We start from the raw sequence: 17543 nt of genomic DNA, 5'->3' as shown, positions 1-17543 counted from the left end.
GGTTATCAAGTTCTCAGTGATGGCAAGATGAAATGGCTTAGGGAGAAGGACATAACCTTTTATAGCGTATGGATGCTACAGGACAGGGATTGGCATCCTATGGCTCACTAGGGAGCCAGATATGCCTCTTTCGAAGCTTGAGCCCACCCCGCGCTTGCTCCTCCTGGCAGCAGGGAGCCTGCACTGGCGCTAAAGCAGGACTGGGCAAAACTATCCGGCCATGTACACAACAGGGAGACCCCAGGAAGTCTCCTCCGAACGCTACACAGAAAAGCCACCATGGGGCATTTGTTTTTCACAAATTGTGAGCAGTGAGGGGAGAGGTGCCTCATAGCTACTCCCGCCTCCTCCCCATAGCACAATCCTATTGGCTTTTTTTGGCCAATGGAAGCTGCCTGTTTCAAAAACAGGCAGCACATGAAGCACCAATGCAGCCTGTTGGGGGGGAGGGGGGGGTTGTGTGTGTGGGGGGGGGAGGGGATGTCGGGGGGGGGGGGAAGGAGGAGGAGGAGGAGTGTGGCAAACTCCTGAGCTACTGGCCTGAAGTCTCACTGGTAAGTGTCCCAGCCAGCACCTGCCTCTGGCACCCTAGCCTCTCCCTTCCCCACTGCCCTCTGCCTCTTCACATAATCCAAACCCTCTTCCCCCCTCCTGAACCCATACCCCCTCCCACACACTGCACCCCAGTCCCCTGCCCCAGATCACAATCCACTCCTGTCTTCGGTCACAATGCAAGCCCCTGCACCAGGTCACTTCCCAAGCTCCTGCACTGTAATCCCCTCCTCTAAGTCACAACTGCACCCCAATCCTGTGCCTCAGGTCACAAGTGCCTCCTTCACCCAAACTCAGTGGCCTCCAACCCAAAAAAGGTTCCCCACCCCTGCCATAAATAAAAAATAATGTGGAAACCTTTTGTGTTGGGCATAATATTTTACTTTATTTAAAAAGGAAGCCTGGCCAACAAGCCCCCAATTGTGGCCCAGCCCCCATCTGGCCGCAGCATTATAACACTCCTGCACCCCCCACACCTCAACTCTGAGGCTATCATACACCTGAACCTCCTGCCCTGAGCCCCTCATAGCCCCAGACTCCTGCACCCCACACCTCCAGTCCCGTCATAAGACTGACGGAAGACAGCCTGAATGAAGCTGGATTTTACTAGTTATGATGTACATCTCAAAGAAATGTGTGAAAAGATGCAAGTCCCATTAAATAAAGTCTGTGAGTACAATGTTTCATTTATGCTATTAATCATCATGTCAGTTATCAATAATATTAAGTTGTATATTTTCACTCATGTAAATGGGCATTCTCTTCTGGCTCTTTGTTAACCATTTGTTCTGAATTTTGATGTAGTTTGGCTCTCTGGTTTTAAAAGGTTGCCAATCCCTGCTATAGGATTATGTGACTGCAATGCTAACTGAAGAAATACAAGAATTTAAGAAAGTTGTCCACTGTGTGAGAGATAAAGAGAAGTAATGTCAAACACTGGTGAGTAGAAAACCTGAAATCTACATTCAGCCACTGTCTAAAAAAGAATGTGTTTCTGGTACACTGCTTGCAGCTAACAGGGAAAAGCACAGTAATCAGATATTTTTGGTATGAGAACAGCTGCATAGATGACAAGTGGAGGTCAAGGAGATTGAACAATTGTACTGGGGAAGAGGTGAGGTTGTATGCATGCAGCTGGGAGCATATCTACAGTAGGTTCCACACCAGAATTCAACTTGTTAAGCATGAGGTCCCAGGCTCTAGCCCACGCATTTATTTTATTCTATACCAGTCCTCTGTTACCCAGTCCCTTCTTTGGAGCCACAACCACTTCAGCAATACCAGCTTCAAGAACTAAAGAAGCAGTAGCCAGCCTCACTATTATTGCCACTCTGTGTAGGCCAACATGTGAGGACTGCAGTGCTCAGACACTACTTTGGATACATTAAATCAAGATTGCTGATCGTAACTCTGGCAATGGTTACAGTTGGAGACACATTAATAAAGATCTAAGGAACTGCCAGCAAGGTGGTCTCACTGAAGGTGGTCCCCAGCTTCAGAATTCACTCACTCCCCTTGGTCTGAAACAGCTCAGTTCTGTTGATCTTCATTGGAGAGTGCAAGGCCTGCCTGCTTTTTCTAATATTTGGGGGTGGTGAGCAGCATTCCCTCTAAGATTTTCCATCTATGAGCTTTTATCTTGTGCATTAATATTGAGGTCATGTGCCCATGTTGGGATGCATGCCACTGTGGCACTCACCAGTGGCGCTGATCCCCAAGAGACTTTCCTTCCAGCACAGAGACCCCAGCCTGGCCAGCCCCCTTTGCTGGGACCCGAAGCCCTTCTCCCAGGCAGCACCCCCACACCGCATCGGGAGAAGATTAGATCTGCCTCCCCAGAGAGCACTGCTCTCAGGGCAGCCTGTGTGCAGAGCAGGGGCAGTTCCAGGCTGCTCCCCATGGGGCTGGCTGCGAGTCCTTGCCTGGGGCAGAGGGAAGCTGCTGCAAGTTTGCCGAGAGTTTGCAGGAAGTGGGGTGCTGGGGATAGGGCAGTGACATGTGGAGAGCCTGGGGAAAGAGAGCTGATAGGGAGCTGAAGGAGGCAGGGAACTCTGAGAGCCAGAGGGCAGTGAGAGAGGAAGAGGAGGAATGGGGATGCAGGGGACCTCCAGCCCCTGGAGCAACTGCACTGCAGCCCAGCTTTAGCCCCGGCAGCCGCCTGCCACATGGCCCGCCCCAGGAGCAGCTGGGCAACCACCATGCAGCTCCGGCTGCAGCTCCAACCCTGGGGAAGGACTAAAGCTGGGGCCAAGGCCGTGTGGTGGTTACCTAGCTGCTCCTAAAGTGGGGCTGTGTTGCAGGCAGCTGCCCCATGTGCTGGGGCTGAAGTTGGGACCATGGAACTAAAAAGAGCATTGTGGTCCGTGACCATGGCCCCGGCCCCAGCTCTGGCAGCTGCCAGCCTTGACCCCTGCTGCTCCTGGGATGGGGCCACATGGTGGGAAGGCTAGAACTGGGGCCATGGAACAGCTGTTCCCAGGGCAGGACCATAGGGTGGGTGGATGCCCCGGATGCCAGATTCAGCCTCAGCACCTGGTGGGCAGCTGCCCACCAGATGGCCACTGATCACCCCACAGCCCCATCCTGGGAATAGCCGGGCAGCCACTACACAGACCTGGCTTCCCCCACTCTCCCACCAAGCCCACCAGCAGCAGCTTACCTTCCACATTCAAAGAAAGTGAGTGCTGCTGTGTAGCTCTGCAGAGATGGGTGGGATTAGAATTCTTGGTGAGCACCCACACAGGCATGCGCCCTAGAGGGAACTTAGGGTGGTGAAAGTACAGAGGGAGCACCGCAGGGTCTGAACCAGAGTAGGAAACTGGCTTGGTTATTGATTATGCATGGAGGTTAAGAAGCCACACTCATTGGGTTGTTTCTAAACTTTATCAAACCACAGAATTAGGATCAAATTCTATTCTTACCGAACCCTGGTGCACCAGGAATAGCAATGGGAGGCTGCTTCATGGCAGAAGGGAGTGCAGAGGGGAGCTGATAACCTTGTAGTTTTAGTTTGATAAGTTTCATAGCAATGGAAAACTCCATCTGGTCCATCCTCCCATCATTGTTCATGTCAGCCAGTGCCCTACAAACAAGCAGGATTTACAATTATGCTTTTAAAATATGACTATGTGACTTCTCCCATAAGCAAAGAATCCCCCTACCTTCCCCCCCACACACAAAGCAAGAAACTCAAGAACCGTCTGATTCCTGCTTAGGAGGAATTCTGCAGAACACAAAAGAATTAAGCCACCATTTAAAGAATAAACAGAAAGTTTCTCAGCTTCTCCCTTTGAATGATGAAACTGTGATGTTTCTAAGTTATGTTTTACTACATAAGGGAACTTCAGTGCAGCAAGCTGAAAGGAAGGATTAGTGTAATTACAGAAACTTTGCTAAACTGCACAAATTAAAACGACATGGTACTGCACACAGCACCACAGGGAACCAAATGACTTAGTCAACAAATTTGTACTTCAGCTAGTCCTATAATAAATTGCTCTTTAAATTCATGCTCTGCACTAAAAGCATTATAATGGAGTGTACAAATGAGTTTTCAGTTAGACTACAGTGTTCAAGTATAAAACATTGAGGCCAGTTTTTGAATAGGCTTTCATGTAGCGTAGTCTTTGACTTTACACTACATCAAATGAAGAAACAAAAAGTAGACTGTTTAAGAAAACAGTGCACAGCAGGAGGTAGGGAGGAGGGATGGGAAGAGGAGGGATAACACTAGTTTCTGCAACTGAGAACCAAAATAAAAAAAGTAAGTGCATGTTAATGATTTAAGCAATTGTAAATTAAGAGTTGCATTATGATGCTTTCCTTAGAGAGAATAAAAAATATTCTAATGTCAGTATAAAACATTAGGATTATTTCAAACTAAAAACAAAATTATTAGAGATACAGACTGTAGTTCACAGACATGGCAACAATACTGTAACCAGATGCCCACCTGACAGCCAGGCAATCTAGTTCAATGCTGAGGTTATTTGCAATTAAATAAACACCAAGTAAAGCATTAAGTAAATTAAGGGTCATCACAGTTTGCCTATGTATTCGGTTCAAATTCAGCTAGTAATTTCTGCCAACCCCCCCCGAAAACAAAATTTGAAGATGTCATTTCAAAACATTTCGTTTGACTTAAACTCTTCTGTTCTTCATTACTATGAGAAAAAAACTAACTACTTAATTCTGTTTTGGTTCAAAACTATCCACGTTTTTTTCCCCTGTTGGGCCAGCAAAATGCTGATTTAGGGTCAAAAATCTTGCACTACAAACTTACATGAGAAGACTGAAAAGGCCATGTTTGTTTAATAAGATCTCCAGAATTCTGTTAGAAACAAGGATTATGTTGGATTACTTCTTGAATGTGGCCCAGTTAGTAGGTTTAGTTCTAGTGGAAGAAAATTCCAGAGGCAAGAGACTGCTACAGAGACTGGCCTCCTGGCCAATACATTTTCAATCTACATTGTTTCCTTCTATGTACAATTAATAATAATAAGAAACAAGATATGCATAGATCCCATTATGTTCATTACATGAGAAAACTCCTATCTGCCCACTTAATAAAAAAAAATTTCATCTCTAGTTAAATGTCTGTCCTGCTATTCTATTCATTTGCTGTAGTTCAATAGTTTTACTATTTTACTCAGCTTCACACAAATTTCAGGAAAATGAAGTACAGCTAGAAGGCTGCAGCATTTACATACATTTAATGATTACAATATGCTAGTGGAAATACAAAGTTAAGCTTCTGTATCTCAAAGGCTTTTTCCCCCCCCATTAACAGAGAAACAACACGTTTCTTATCACTTTCAAAGATTCTAACCATACACTCTGAATTTACAATGCTACTTTTTATGTAAACATTGACTTGACTGCTGAGTAGCTGACAGTAACTACCACCTAAATTTCACTGCTCTGCAAAACAAAAAGTCTTTGGTTATAACAATATTAGGAAGAACTTAATGTACACTAATTCATTTATTCAAGAGCTGGCTGGAAACCAGTGTAGGAGAGTAAATGGATTATATATTTATTATATCTATAAAACATGCCTGTATTCATAATTGTAGATTTTTTTTTTACTGGGATAATTGCAAAAGTTCATCTTAAATCTAGATGCAGAAGGGATCCTTTCCACATGGATCTCTCTCCCCTCCTATGCTTAAATGGAAGTGGCATTACCATCTTCCTTATACCCTGCAATGGAATGTCTGCAGTGCTGCCATCTGTAAAAGGTCAAAGACCAGGCAGGCAGGATTTGTGAAGCTTAGAGCACATCTTATTAAACTATAAAAATACCTTTCTGAAGGTTACTTTTAGAATGTTACACACACCAGCAAGGAAGCTCTACTTGAACTGACTAGCTTTCAATTCCAATGTTCATCTTAAACTATGAAACCCAAACCACAGCAGGAATTAAATCTGGAATGTCACTATACTACTGTATACATTGAACAATAAAATCCCATGGCCTTTCCTACCATAATATCTTCCCACCATCTATCTCCCACAAAATTTGAGAATATTAGGATGAAAGTGGATGTCAGAAAAGGATTAATCTACCAACTATTTTTATATTAACTGCAGAACTAGAATTCTGAACAGAATAAGATTTCCAGTCTGACTTTAAATTAAGCTAGAGATGCAGGGTCTGGGTGGAGATTTTCAGGAAGGAGAAACAGCATTGTGGTTTTGGAAGAAATCCAGATTATGGCCTAGCTAATAATAGTTCTTACCTTCTGAGCTATTATGTTCTCATTTCACAGACTATTTAGACACTTTAAAGATTACTGGCTTTACAGACAATAAAGCCTGTAAAAAGTAGATCAGCAGAGGAATTGTCATGATAAACCATAGCAACTTCTCTGGCTTGAACTACAAAAGTCCTGATATTTTCACAGTATTTTGTTAAGAACTGAAGTATTGCTACTTTAATTTTATAAAACTCCCTTCATGTAGTCCAAGGTCTTAAATACAAATGACTGTTTTCAAAATAGCTATTCAATAATAGCTCTATTTCAACTAGGTAGTTTTTCCTGACATTCTATTTTAGTGAAAACAAATTTCACATTACTCTAAGTAGCAATCCAATTTTCACCAAATTAAAAGAACTACACCCCTTAAACTTTTTAAATTATAATATGTGTCAGTCAGGGAAAGAATGACATCGCATCAGTGTCAACAGATTGTGTGGGGAGGGGGAGAGGTAAGACAAGACAAGAGTGAGAGAGATGTCCCCCAGTGGTGCTTTCATGCCAGGGGAGGAGGCAGCAACGAGGTGGGCCCCTAGCTCAGTTTGGGATGGCCCGTTACAGTGAGTGTTGCCTGGAGTGCACAGCGCCCTGCTGCTGCGGGAGGAGAGGGATCTCGGAGCGCTGCAGAGGGTAGGGAAAAGCCTGCCCAGCTGGAGCCCACGCTGTCAGCGGGCACAGCATGGAAAAGCCCTGGGCACAAGCCAGGGTCATACCACAAAGGGCTCTTTGTGCACTGCCTGCCTCCCTTGCAGGCAAAGCCAAAGTGGAGGGAGCTTCATGGGCAGCACAGTCAGCAGCAGTGGGACATGCTGGAGGCTCTCTCACTCCTGCCCCTCCACCCAGCCCCCTCATTCACCAGCTCCAGCTCAGCCTCCCCAGCTCCCCCAGAAGTAAGGAGCCCATGCTGGTGCTCCAGCCTCACCACCAAATTGAGACCCCTGCACCCCCACTCCCTCCTCACTCACCACGAGCAGCAGGAAAAGCCTCCTTCAAGCACGTCCCTGTGCTGCTGTTGCCTGAGCCAGGGGAAGGGAAGCGGCAGTATAGGGAGACTTGGGGCTTTCTCCCTCCCCACAGGAAGTTGGTGCTGGTGCTCCAGCCTCGCCCTTTCTTACCTGCAAAGTTGAAGCACCAGCACCAGCTTCCTGGGGGATGGGGGAAAGCCTCAAGGTTCCCTGCATGCTGCCACTTCCTTTCCCCCTCCCCCGGTTTGGGGAACAGCAGCGCAGGGACGCACTTCACGGAAGCGTCTCCCACTGCTTGGCAGGGTGGTGAATGAGGTGGGTGGGGGGTGCAGGGTCAAGGCTGGTTGGGAGAGATGAGGCTGGAGCACCAGCACAGGCTTCCAGTGCAGCCTCAGCTTGCTCACTCACCGCCCTGCAGAGACCCTGTACTCCCAGCCCCCTTCTTCACCACCCTTCCGAAAACCCACACTCCCAGCCCCCTCACATACACACTCCATGGAGACCCTGCACTCCCACTCACCTCGCACATGCCCTGCCAAGACCCCACACTCCCAGCCCACTCACTCATACCCCCAAGCTGAGACCTCACACCCCAACCCCCTCACACACCTCCTCCACCAAGACCCTGCACCCTGAGCCCCCTCACTTACCACCCTGCCAAAGACCTCGCACACCCTCACACACACCCTTCACTGAGATCCTGCATCCCCAGTCCCTTCCCCCAAGACCCTACAGTCCTAGCCTGCTCCTGCCCCCTCCCTCCTGGCCAGACACCTACCCCCCAGCTTGCTCCTGTCCCCCTGCTCCCCGCCAAACACCTATCCCAGAGAGGGGGGTTGGTGAGTGTAGCTCTCATGCTCTTTGGCTATGAAAGCTGCCAGAGAGAGGGGGACTGGTGAGCACAGTGAGCAGGGGGCGCAGCTCTCAAGTTTTCTTCAAGATTTTAATTAAAACTAGCTTTGTGAATCAACTCTGATATATTTGAAACAGTAGCAATCTGAAAGACCCACATGAAGAAACTAGATTACATTTTCCCATTGGGTTTATTAGCAGTTTAATGAATTTTTGCAAATTTTTATTTGTTCACTGCCCAGAAAGAATAAAAACATTGTTCCCCGTCTCAAAACCCTGTTATCCCAAAGCTAAGATTAAAATAGATTTTCTGCAGATTATAAGTGTTATGATACCTATGAAGGTCCAGTTCAGATGGTATACCTAGTATCTTAATATTTTTTTAAAAATCATGGCATTTTATGACTATATTAATTTAACAAAGCCAAAAATATTTTATATGGTTTCTTCATACACTTTCTATCAAACCACCTCCTGTTACTAATGTCACTTTCCAGTAAGAGGACTACTTTCTGCAAGAAGCATATGAAATATATTAGTAACTTTGAAAAAAAAAAAAATCACAGCTGGATCATGGCAACAAGTGCTTTTGTCGTGTTAATTTTTAGACTATAAGCTGAGCAAAGCGAGTGATTTTAAACAGCAACATATTAAGTGCAATGTGTGTGTTACTGAATTCCTTGCGCCAATATAACTCAAGATATTTTTTTTTTTTAATACTTACCATATTTGTGCTAACACTGGTTGAGGCAATCCAGATTGGAAAAAAAAGTTTCTAGCTTGATCACCTGTAAAATAAGTTAGAAAGGCATCATTTCAGAAGGACTGCTAACAATACCCAGGAGAGGACAGAGATAAAAAGTCAAAGCTTTCAAAAGGCCATCATTAAAAAGCATATATAATAACATGGAACATACGACAGGATATTATTTAAATTCAGCTTACCATTTAGCAATCTGCAAGCAATATTACAGATGTAATTTTAGGTACTAGTGAATCACGGGTATCTGTAGGGGAATATCTACCTCATGCTTCCATATTTAAATCTGCAGAAGTTGCTTCCATTTTAAGTTAACTGGACATCAACATTTTTCAGGAAAAATCTATTGAGATGGACATTAGGAAACATATGGTTCCTGCTGCTCAATACATGTTTAATGGCTCTTTCTTGGAATCATATGCCTAGCAAAATAAAGGAAGCACATGCTTTCTCCACAGGAAACACTATTTTCCATCAATGCAAATCTAAAACTTTCTATTTTTCCATGGGTATTTAAGGTACAATAGAGACCAGTCAAGAAAAACTGAGCAAAGCAATCTTTGAGACTAATTAGCCATTAAGAAGGGCAACAGCAAAAATTCTGAGGTAGTTTCCCATCTTTCGTCCAGTGGAGTGGTAAAGGTAGATAAGGATGAGGAAGACAGAAGTTTAGGGTTAGGTCCAGTAGGATTAGGTTCCTGAAAAGGAAACTTGATGATCTATGAAGGAAAGGAGTAGAAAGGCTACAAGAATTATTACATATACACTTTTTACAAAATTAAGTTACATACAGAGACAGAACAGATTTTATGTCATATGACGAGCAGAAATAATCAACTTGTGTTGTGAGAGGCATAAGTGGCTCTTTAGGACCACAGATGAGGCTCAAGACCACAGATTTGAGGTGAGACTCTTGAACGCCTCCTAACAGGTTGATAGCAAGGAAAACAATACATCTCCATTCTCTTTCTTCACACATAGCTGCGATGAGAGGGGAAAGAGAACCAAACAGAGCCACCCAACTGCCAGGCTGCATCTAGACTGGCATGATTTTGCGCAAATACTTTTAATGGATGGATATTAAAAAGTTTTTCCATTAAAAGTATTTGCGGAAGAGAGTGTCTATACTGGCATGTGCCTTTGCGCAAAAGCAAATCTTTTGCGCAAGAGCATCTGTGCCAGTGTAGATGCTTTCTTGCACAAGAAAGCTCCGATGGCCATTTTAGCCATCGGGCTTTCTTGCGCAAGAAATTAACGTGGCTGTCTACACTGGCCCTCTTGCGCAAGAATACTTGTGCAAGAGGGCTTATCCCTGAGCGGGAGCATCGGAGTATTTGCACAAGAATCACTGATTTTGTACATTACGAAGTCAGCGTTCTTGCACAAATACTTGCGGCCAGTGTAGATAGGCAACTGCTTTTGCGCAAAATCATGACAGTCTAAATGCAGCCCCATAGTACAAGATCCTGTTATCACTCTATGGTATTTAGCCTACTCTGCAGCGATTTAAAAGACAATTTTGTTAAATTAGTGAAAGCTATGGTTGTGGATTTATTGCTTAATCCTCACAAACTAAACCGATATGTGCCACTTCTAAATGGCTATAAAAGGCTGTCTATACAGAGGTTTGAACTGGTTTAACTAAAATGTTAAACTGATTTTATTTAAACAGGTACGACATATTTAAGACTGTATTTTTCACATATTGATCAATCAACACAACAATGTATTGAGACAGTGCAATGGCCCTACTTATCAAACCTAAGTAAACATCAAGTCATCACACTATCACAGAATCAGAACCACAAAATCATAATGACTGTTATGAAGTAGCAAGCATCTCTATAAGATAGAGTAGCATTGCTTTACAGAGCAGGAATATAAAGAGAGAAAAAAATCAAGTGATATAAACCAGAGAAAAGATAAGTTTTTCAGCAAGATTCAAAAAGAGATGAAGTTGATATGGCAGAGGGATACACGAGAGCTGAAATATAGTATGAATCAAGCCATGCCTGCATTTTTCCCATACATTTTGTGCACAATTATTTACTATGAATTATAGATATAATTAAATGGAATTGGATGTGGAAAGTATCAAATTACCAGTGATAAATCCAGATGTTGGTTTCAGACTATGGAACTGCTGATCATGTTTAGCTCGCTCTTCCACAGTTATGGCCCAGATATCCAGGTTGCCTGGCATAGAAAGAAAATATCCAAGTCAGAAACAAGGTACATTACTTTTCTCCCCCTACAAGTCTTATGTACACAAAGTTTTAAAATAGTTTAAATGTGTGACTTGGTGGTACTGATATAATTAATTTGCTAGGAAAAACAAATATTAGAATGGATAAATAATTGTTGTACCAATAAAAGCAAGCAGGATCTTATGAGGGGATAAGGCAAAAAGCCACACTTATTGTAAAGATAATAAAGAATAAAGAAAAGATAGAAGCAAACAATGTTGTTTAGATACTTATTCCTATCACTACTTAACCCTTACACACACACACACACACACACACACACACACACACACACACACACACACACACACAGAGATATAGACATTAATTCAATCATTCATCCAAGTTCTGTGTATTTGTTATAGTTACCAGCCTGGAAGTTGCTTGTGACAGAATACTGGCCAGGTATTCTGTACACAAGTGATGGTAGTGGGGAGCGAAGTCCTGATCAGATGCGCATCTGAAGCTCCTGGTAGGCTGGCAGCAGAACCTTGGACTCTGACTCCATAGTCTTTTAGTCCAGTTCTTATAGGAATTTCTTCCTATGCCAGTCTATGGGAATTGCTGCATCATGCTAATGTCCAGGGTGGCTGTCAGGTGCTCGTCAGTGATCTCATAGGGTGGACCTCCAGTACTTGGTTTTCTCCACTTGACACCTTTTGGTTGCACTGGCACCTGACACCTTCTTCAGCCCTTTGTTGCTGCATTCTCAGGCTGGCACCTCTCAAAACCATTCATTCATTGTCCAAGCACTCTCTCTCTCTTACATACATTCCCTAATTAATGTTTCACATACAGTATTTTGTATAATAATAACTTTACATATACAAGAGTTGTAGTTACAAAAAGTCACAAGTTTCTGGGTGACATTTCTTAAAACATTCTCTTTCTGAGTGCTGAATTAGTTACCTGTTATAGTTACAATGTTTCACTTTGCGATTAGGGTTAATTGCTTCACAATGCTTTGAAGAGAACAGACATCAATTGTGTAACAATAAGTTTGAGAGTGCCCTGGGACACAGAGAGGGGAGCTGTTTCTGGCTATATAGTATTATATTTTTAACAGTTTTAAGTTACATGACCTAATATTACATTCCTAACAAATTATATTCTAGAAGGGCAATAATTATAAATCTAAACATTTAACAATCTTAAATAATAATAATAAATAATAATAATAATTCTAAACACTTATCAAGCTTGATAACACAATCTAAACACTTATATCCTTCTTCTACTTAAACTTATACTACTTAGACTTTTAGTTGTAGGGAACAAATTATGAGGAGTCATTTCCACTTGGGGGAATCATTTTTAATACTTTAATATGTTATCTCTACATAATCTCATATCCAACCAATCTATAGTTGACATTCATACATATCCTCAAATATAGTCAGCCATATGAATAACAAACCACCAAAGACTGAAATGAACTCCTAAGCAATGCTTCAGCAATTTTTTGCTTACTGAGATCTTAGATTATAAACCCATACAACATGTAATGCAATTTGTGATGATATTTAAAAGAGGTCTGGCTTAATGAAAGACAGAAAAGTTTATGTGCTTTTGCTTATTTAAGGCACTAATCCCACTCAAACAGCATATGCAGCACAGCATGTGATACAGTGTCTTCTAAACTCAGCGAAGTAGCATCACAAGCCATCAACAGTTGTGCATTAAATGGATTTGTACCATCACAGAAGTAGAAGTAAGCATCACATTCATCCAAGAAGGGTGTGAATATGCAAGAGGATATAAAATAGGCAACAATGAAGCACAAGGTAGGAAAAGAGCACATACACTATACTCCTGACTAAATGAAAAATTCTAGAGATAGGAATATTTTGTACTACTTGGTCCTCCAGAGTAAATTTGAAGTTTGTAGTTCAATATTTAGCAATTTTCACATTAATCTATGTTTTTACAGTACAATGACATTGAAAAATACCTTCTCCAGATTTCCCTACATATGTAACAATCTATTTTCACTGTCTAGTGAGAACACTTTTGCATTTGTTTCTCCGCTCTTCTTTTTATCCTCCAGGTTTTTCTTTATAAACTAGCCAATTAGCCCGTTATAAGACAGGATTTTCAGGTCTTCTCTCCTGAGCTCGCTCTCGCTCTCTCCCTACAGCCTCCCCCCTCTCTCTCAGCTCTCTTCCGCTTCCTGCTCTCTGACTTTCTTTCTCTTCTCCCCCTCCTGCCTCTCTTCCCCTCCTTTTCTCTTCTCCTCCTGCCTCTCTCCCCTCCATCTCTCCCCGCCTCCTCTTTCTCTTCCCCCCCGCCATGGCGCTTCGCTGAGTGCTGCCTGCTCAGCCGGGTTGCCGCGAGGGAGGGTGGCGGGGCGGTGACATACGGGGCCGGGGCTGTGTACATCACCGCCCTTCCTTCCCCTCCCACCCCAGCGGAGCCCAAACAGCCCCTTGCGCTGCTGGCTCCCCCGGCAGCTTGGCTGAGGGGCACAGCAGGAAGGGAAGGGGGCGGTGATGTACACAGCCCTGCCCCCTGGCTGTGTACGTCACCGCCCCACCCCCTTCCCCTCCCTCCGTGGCGGCTAGGCTGAGTGTTGCGTGCTCAGCCTGGCCACCGCGGGGGAGGACGACGAGCAGGGCAGTGACATACACGGCCAGGGGGCGGGGCTGTCTACGTCACCTCCCCCCTCTCCCATGGCAGCCCGGCTGAGGGGTACACCACTCAGTGCCATGGCGGGAAAAGGAAGGGGAGGCGGTGATGTACATGACCCTACCCCCTGGCTGTGTACATCACCGCCCTGCCCCCCTTCCTGTCCCACCAGGCCCACCTGAGCAGTGCTCAGCTGGGTCCCGGCAGGAGAGCAAGCAGCGGCAAGTGGCCTGTGGCTGCACCCCCCCCGCCTCGCCAGGTCTGCTTCCCACCCCCCTCCTCCTGTCCAGCCCCACGGCTCCCGATTCCCCCCAGCTCTGCTTCCCACCCCCTCTTCCTGCTGGCCCCCCAGACACGGCCCCCCTGGGTTGTAAATGAGCTCCAGCATGGAGTATGCAGGAGATAGTAGATCTGATTGCTGTGTAGGGAGAAGAATCTGTCCAGGCACACCTCTGAAGCAGAAGAAACGCTGATATCTATGCTAAATATCACATAGGGCATGTAGAAAAAGGACACAGCAGAGACAGCCAACAATGCTGTGTGAAAATAAAGAAGCTCAGGCGAGCATACCAGAAAACAAAAGGAGGCAAACAGTTGCTCCCGGTCAGAGCCACTGATATGCTGCTTCTATGAGTGGGATTCTAGGGGGAAACCCGACCACTATCCCAAAACTGTCTGTGGATATTTCCCAATCAACTTTTCAAACAGCTTCAGGCAGTTATGAGGAGGACTTTGTAGATGACGAAGAGGAGGAGAATGCTCAGCAGGAAAGCAGAGGATCCATTCTTTCTGACAGACAGGAGTCTTTTCCTAACTCTGGAGCCAACCCCTTCCCAGGACCTATTGCTGACAGATGCAAGGGAGGAACCTCTGGTGAGTGCACATTTGTAATCATGCCACAGTAAATGTAATTGGTTAAATGTAATTGGGATTAATCCTTGATCTGCCCTGAATAATTGAGATATAGTGGTAACCAGTCCACCCACACAGCAGGTGCTTCTGGAACAGTTTGTTAACATGCCTGGAGATGGAGCAGGAATCCTCCTTGCACATCTCTTCAAAGCTCTCATCTAAGTACTCTGCAATCCTTCTCAGAAGGTTTCTAGGAAGGGCTACCTTATTATGTCCTCCATGCAGAGTCAGCAGTAAGTGATCTGGCATCTTTCCAGCACAAAGCACAGCAGTATAAGGTTCAGGTTTCTGTCTATATTCATGCAGCATACAGTCCCTATCATGCTCTGTGATTCAGAAAAGATGGATATCATGCATGGTGACCTGAATGAGTGAGAGAAGTTTTGTAATTGATAGCACTGAGGCAATTCTTTGTGATGAACTCTTAAGGGATCATCCCAGAGAACAGCTATGCTTTGTGCCTGTCCACAACAAACCCACTGCTCCCTATTGGAAATGCGAACACACATACAGTAAGGGCTGTAGTTTGCAAGCACCCTTTCCCACATTTTCAAAGCTGAAGTTAAAGACCCCTTCTAATGAGTCGTTTATGACAGCCTGTAAAATAAGTTCTGCTGCCCAGCTCTTTGCCTGTTTTAAACCTTACCAGAAGGCACTCAATAAAAAATTTGGCCTTGTACGTAACACCTGCTTCACTGAAAAAAGTTTATCCTCTGTGTTTTACAATGTACATTCTGTAAAGTTTGCTTTTTTTTTCTCCCCTAACGCAGTTGGTGGCTGGTCTGTGGTATCTGCCCCTGCTATACAGGAGGCCGCTGCTTTACGACGGCCCGATTTACAACCTCCTGCACTTACGACCATTTCCATAAGTGCAGAGGGGGCCGAAATCCCCCGACTTATGTCGTTGGCCCCGCATTTACAATGGCGCACGACACCTGTGGTAATTGCGGGCTCAAGTTAGGACGCCCCTGACTTGCGATGCTATCCCAATAACGGATCGCATCGCAAGTCAGGAGTAGCTTGTACCAGTTAGGCTTTCACAGATTAGAATGGGGAAAAGATATACAAGCGATGAAATGTTTAACAAGATCATGCAATTCGCCTGCACTGATAGGGCACAACTCAAAGCACGGAACTCATGCTGCTAGAAGTCATCTATGCCAAACAGAACAGATGAGCATGCAGAGAACATGAATTTAACACATGGGATGAGATGTTGAGGCTCATGATAGAGCAAACAAACCTGATGAGGCATGTGGGAGAGGTGCAGGAAAAGCAGCTAGAGCACAGAGCCCCACTGCACCCACATGCCTTCCTCACCAGTTTCTATAGCCTCCTCCCCCAAATGTCTTCAAATGCAAGGCAGTGAAAGGGAAGGCCCGGGAAGCCATTCACTCAATTCTGAGAGATGGCTCATGGAGCAGAAGGCTGTCATTTCCACAGCTTCGATTTCTACACAGGGTGAATGTAATAAGCTCCATATCCTTGTGCCCCCGACCCCTCTCTATAGTATTAGACCCTTGCGATGCCATAATTCCTTTTCCATTCAGTGTCGTCTAAATAAAAATGCATGATTTCAGAACAACAGAATCTTTATTTACTATCCCAACAAGGGATAGTGATAGAAATGTAGCCATGTGTGATAGTGTATTCATTTAAACGGTTAACCGATGAGCCAGTCTGTGCTTGTTTCCCAGGACCAATATCAATGTTCAATTGTATCAACATGCCCAACCTCTGCCAACTACTTTATTCAGTGGTTTCCTGCATGTCTGTGGATGTGGCCTCCTCACTTTCTTCCTCACACAGGAGACTCCTGGCTAGGCTCTGGACAAACTGCAGGATAATGAAGTTGTTAGCTATACACTGCTGCAGCAAGCAGTGCAGAACAGGGTCAATGCTTGCCATGCTACATAGCATTTGCATGGATAACCAGGGGAAAAGAAGCAAAATGATTGGTTTGCCATTGCTTTTGAGAAGGGAGAGGAGGTGGAACTACCTGCAACTGTCTCATCAGAGACATTCACATTGCCGATGGTTGGCAGGAACTGTGGGATGGCTATCCATAGTGCATTACTGTAAGAGTCAATGGTAGCCATGGTAGTGGCGATACTCTGTTGATCAAATGTGCCTAGTGGGGACATGCACCTTTGACTTTATAAAATCAAATCCTGAAAGTTTACCTCAATAAATTAGACCTAATTTCATAGAGCAGACATACCCTTTAATGCTTAGCTATCTGCTCTTCTGGTACTCATCTTGGTGAATGGGTCTTTGGTACTCTAGGGGAATGAGTCTCATGGACATTACTGTCTAGAATTCATTTAGAAAGAAATATAATTTTTCTGGTTTAAAAACAAAATAAATCAAACAACAAAAATCTTACCGCCAAAAGGTGTTGGAAACTGAGCCATGGTTCAGTTACTTTTAGCTTGCTAATAGATGCCTGAAACAGAAAGGTAGTATGTTAAGATAAATAGATCTTCATTGCAAGGAAATATAATAGATGTTCAACTTTAAAAAAAAACACTTTATCATCATTTATAACCAGATGCTATGTGAAAAATTAGGATAACAGATAAAGCACTGTATAAATATAAAATAAACTATTAAGGATAAGCTAATGCATACTGGTGTTGCAACATCCCATGAATTTCTGCTGTTTGCCTTTACTAGTGAATAGCTAAATTTCACTCTTGTGAAAAGAAAATCCTCAAAAGCTAAGTACCATTCTTTATAATAGAAGAGCGATGTACAGGGAAGAATTAAAATCAGCCACACAGACCAGATTCTTGCAACAGCTGAACAAGTTGATCAAAATATTACTTGCATTGGGTACAACATCTCTGTACTATACAAGTGCAAGAACAGG

The 17543-nt window shown here is 44.1% G+C and overlaps 1 protein-coding gene across 5 annotated transcripts in view; it reads right to left on the bottom strand.

The window, feature by feature from the left end:
- The window catches only part of ITSN1 (intersectin 1), a 190614-nt gene that overhangs the window by 121346 nt on the left and 51725 nt on the right, over positions 1 to 17543 (bottom strand). For all 5 annotated transcript variants that reach the window (XM_075911169.2, XM_075911141.2, XM_075911179.2 and 2 more), the window contains exons 2-5: positions 17058 to 17117; positions 10992 to 11084; positions 8853 to 8916; positions 3474 to 3634 (exon numbers count right to left, since the gene is read on the bottom strand). In XM_075911169.2, the coding sequence (XP_075767284.1) occupies positions 3474 to 3634; positions 8853 to 8916; positions 10992 to 11084; positions 17058 to 17085 (346 nt within the window). In that variant the 5' untranslated portion in view covers positions 17086 to 17117. The remainder of the gene's footprint in view (positions 1 to 3473; positions 3635 to 8852; positions 8917 to 10991; positions 11085 to 17057; positions 17118 to 17543) is intronic.

This window comes from Pelodiscus sinensis, chromosome 1, assembly GCF_052426305.1.
Source record: "Pelodiscus sinensis isolate ZL-2025 chromosome 1, ASM5242630v1, whole genome shotgun sequence".
NCBI classification, from domain to species: domain Eukaryota; kingdom Metazoa; phylum Chordata; order Testudines; family Trionychidae; genus Pelodiscus; species Pelodiscus sinensis.
This window is presented reverse-complemented; position numbering and strand designations above follow the sequence as displayed.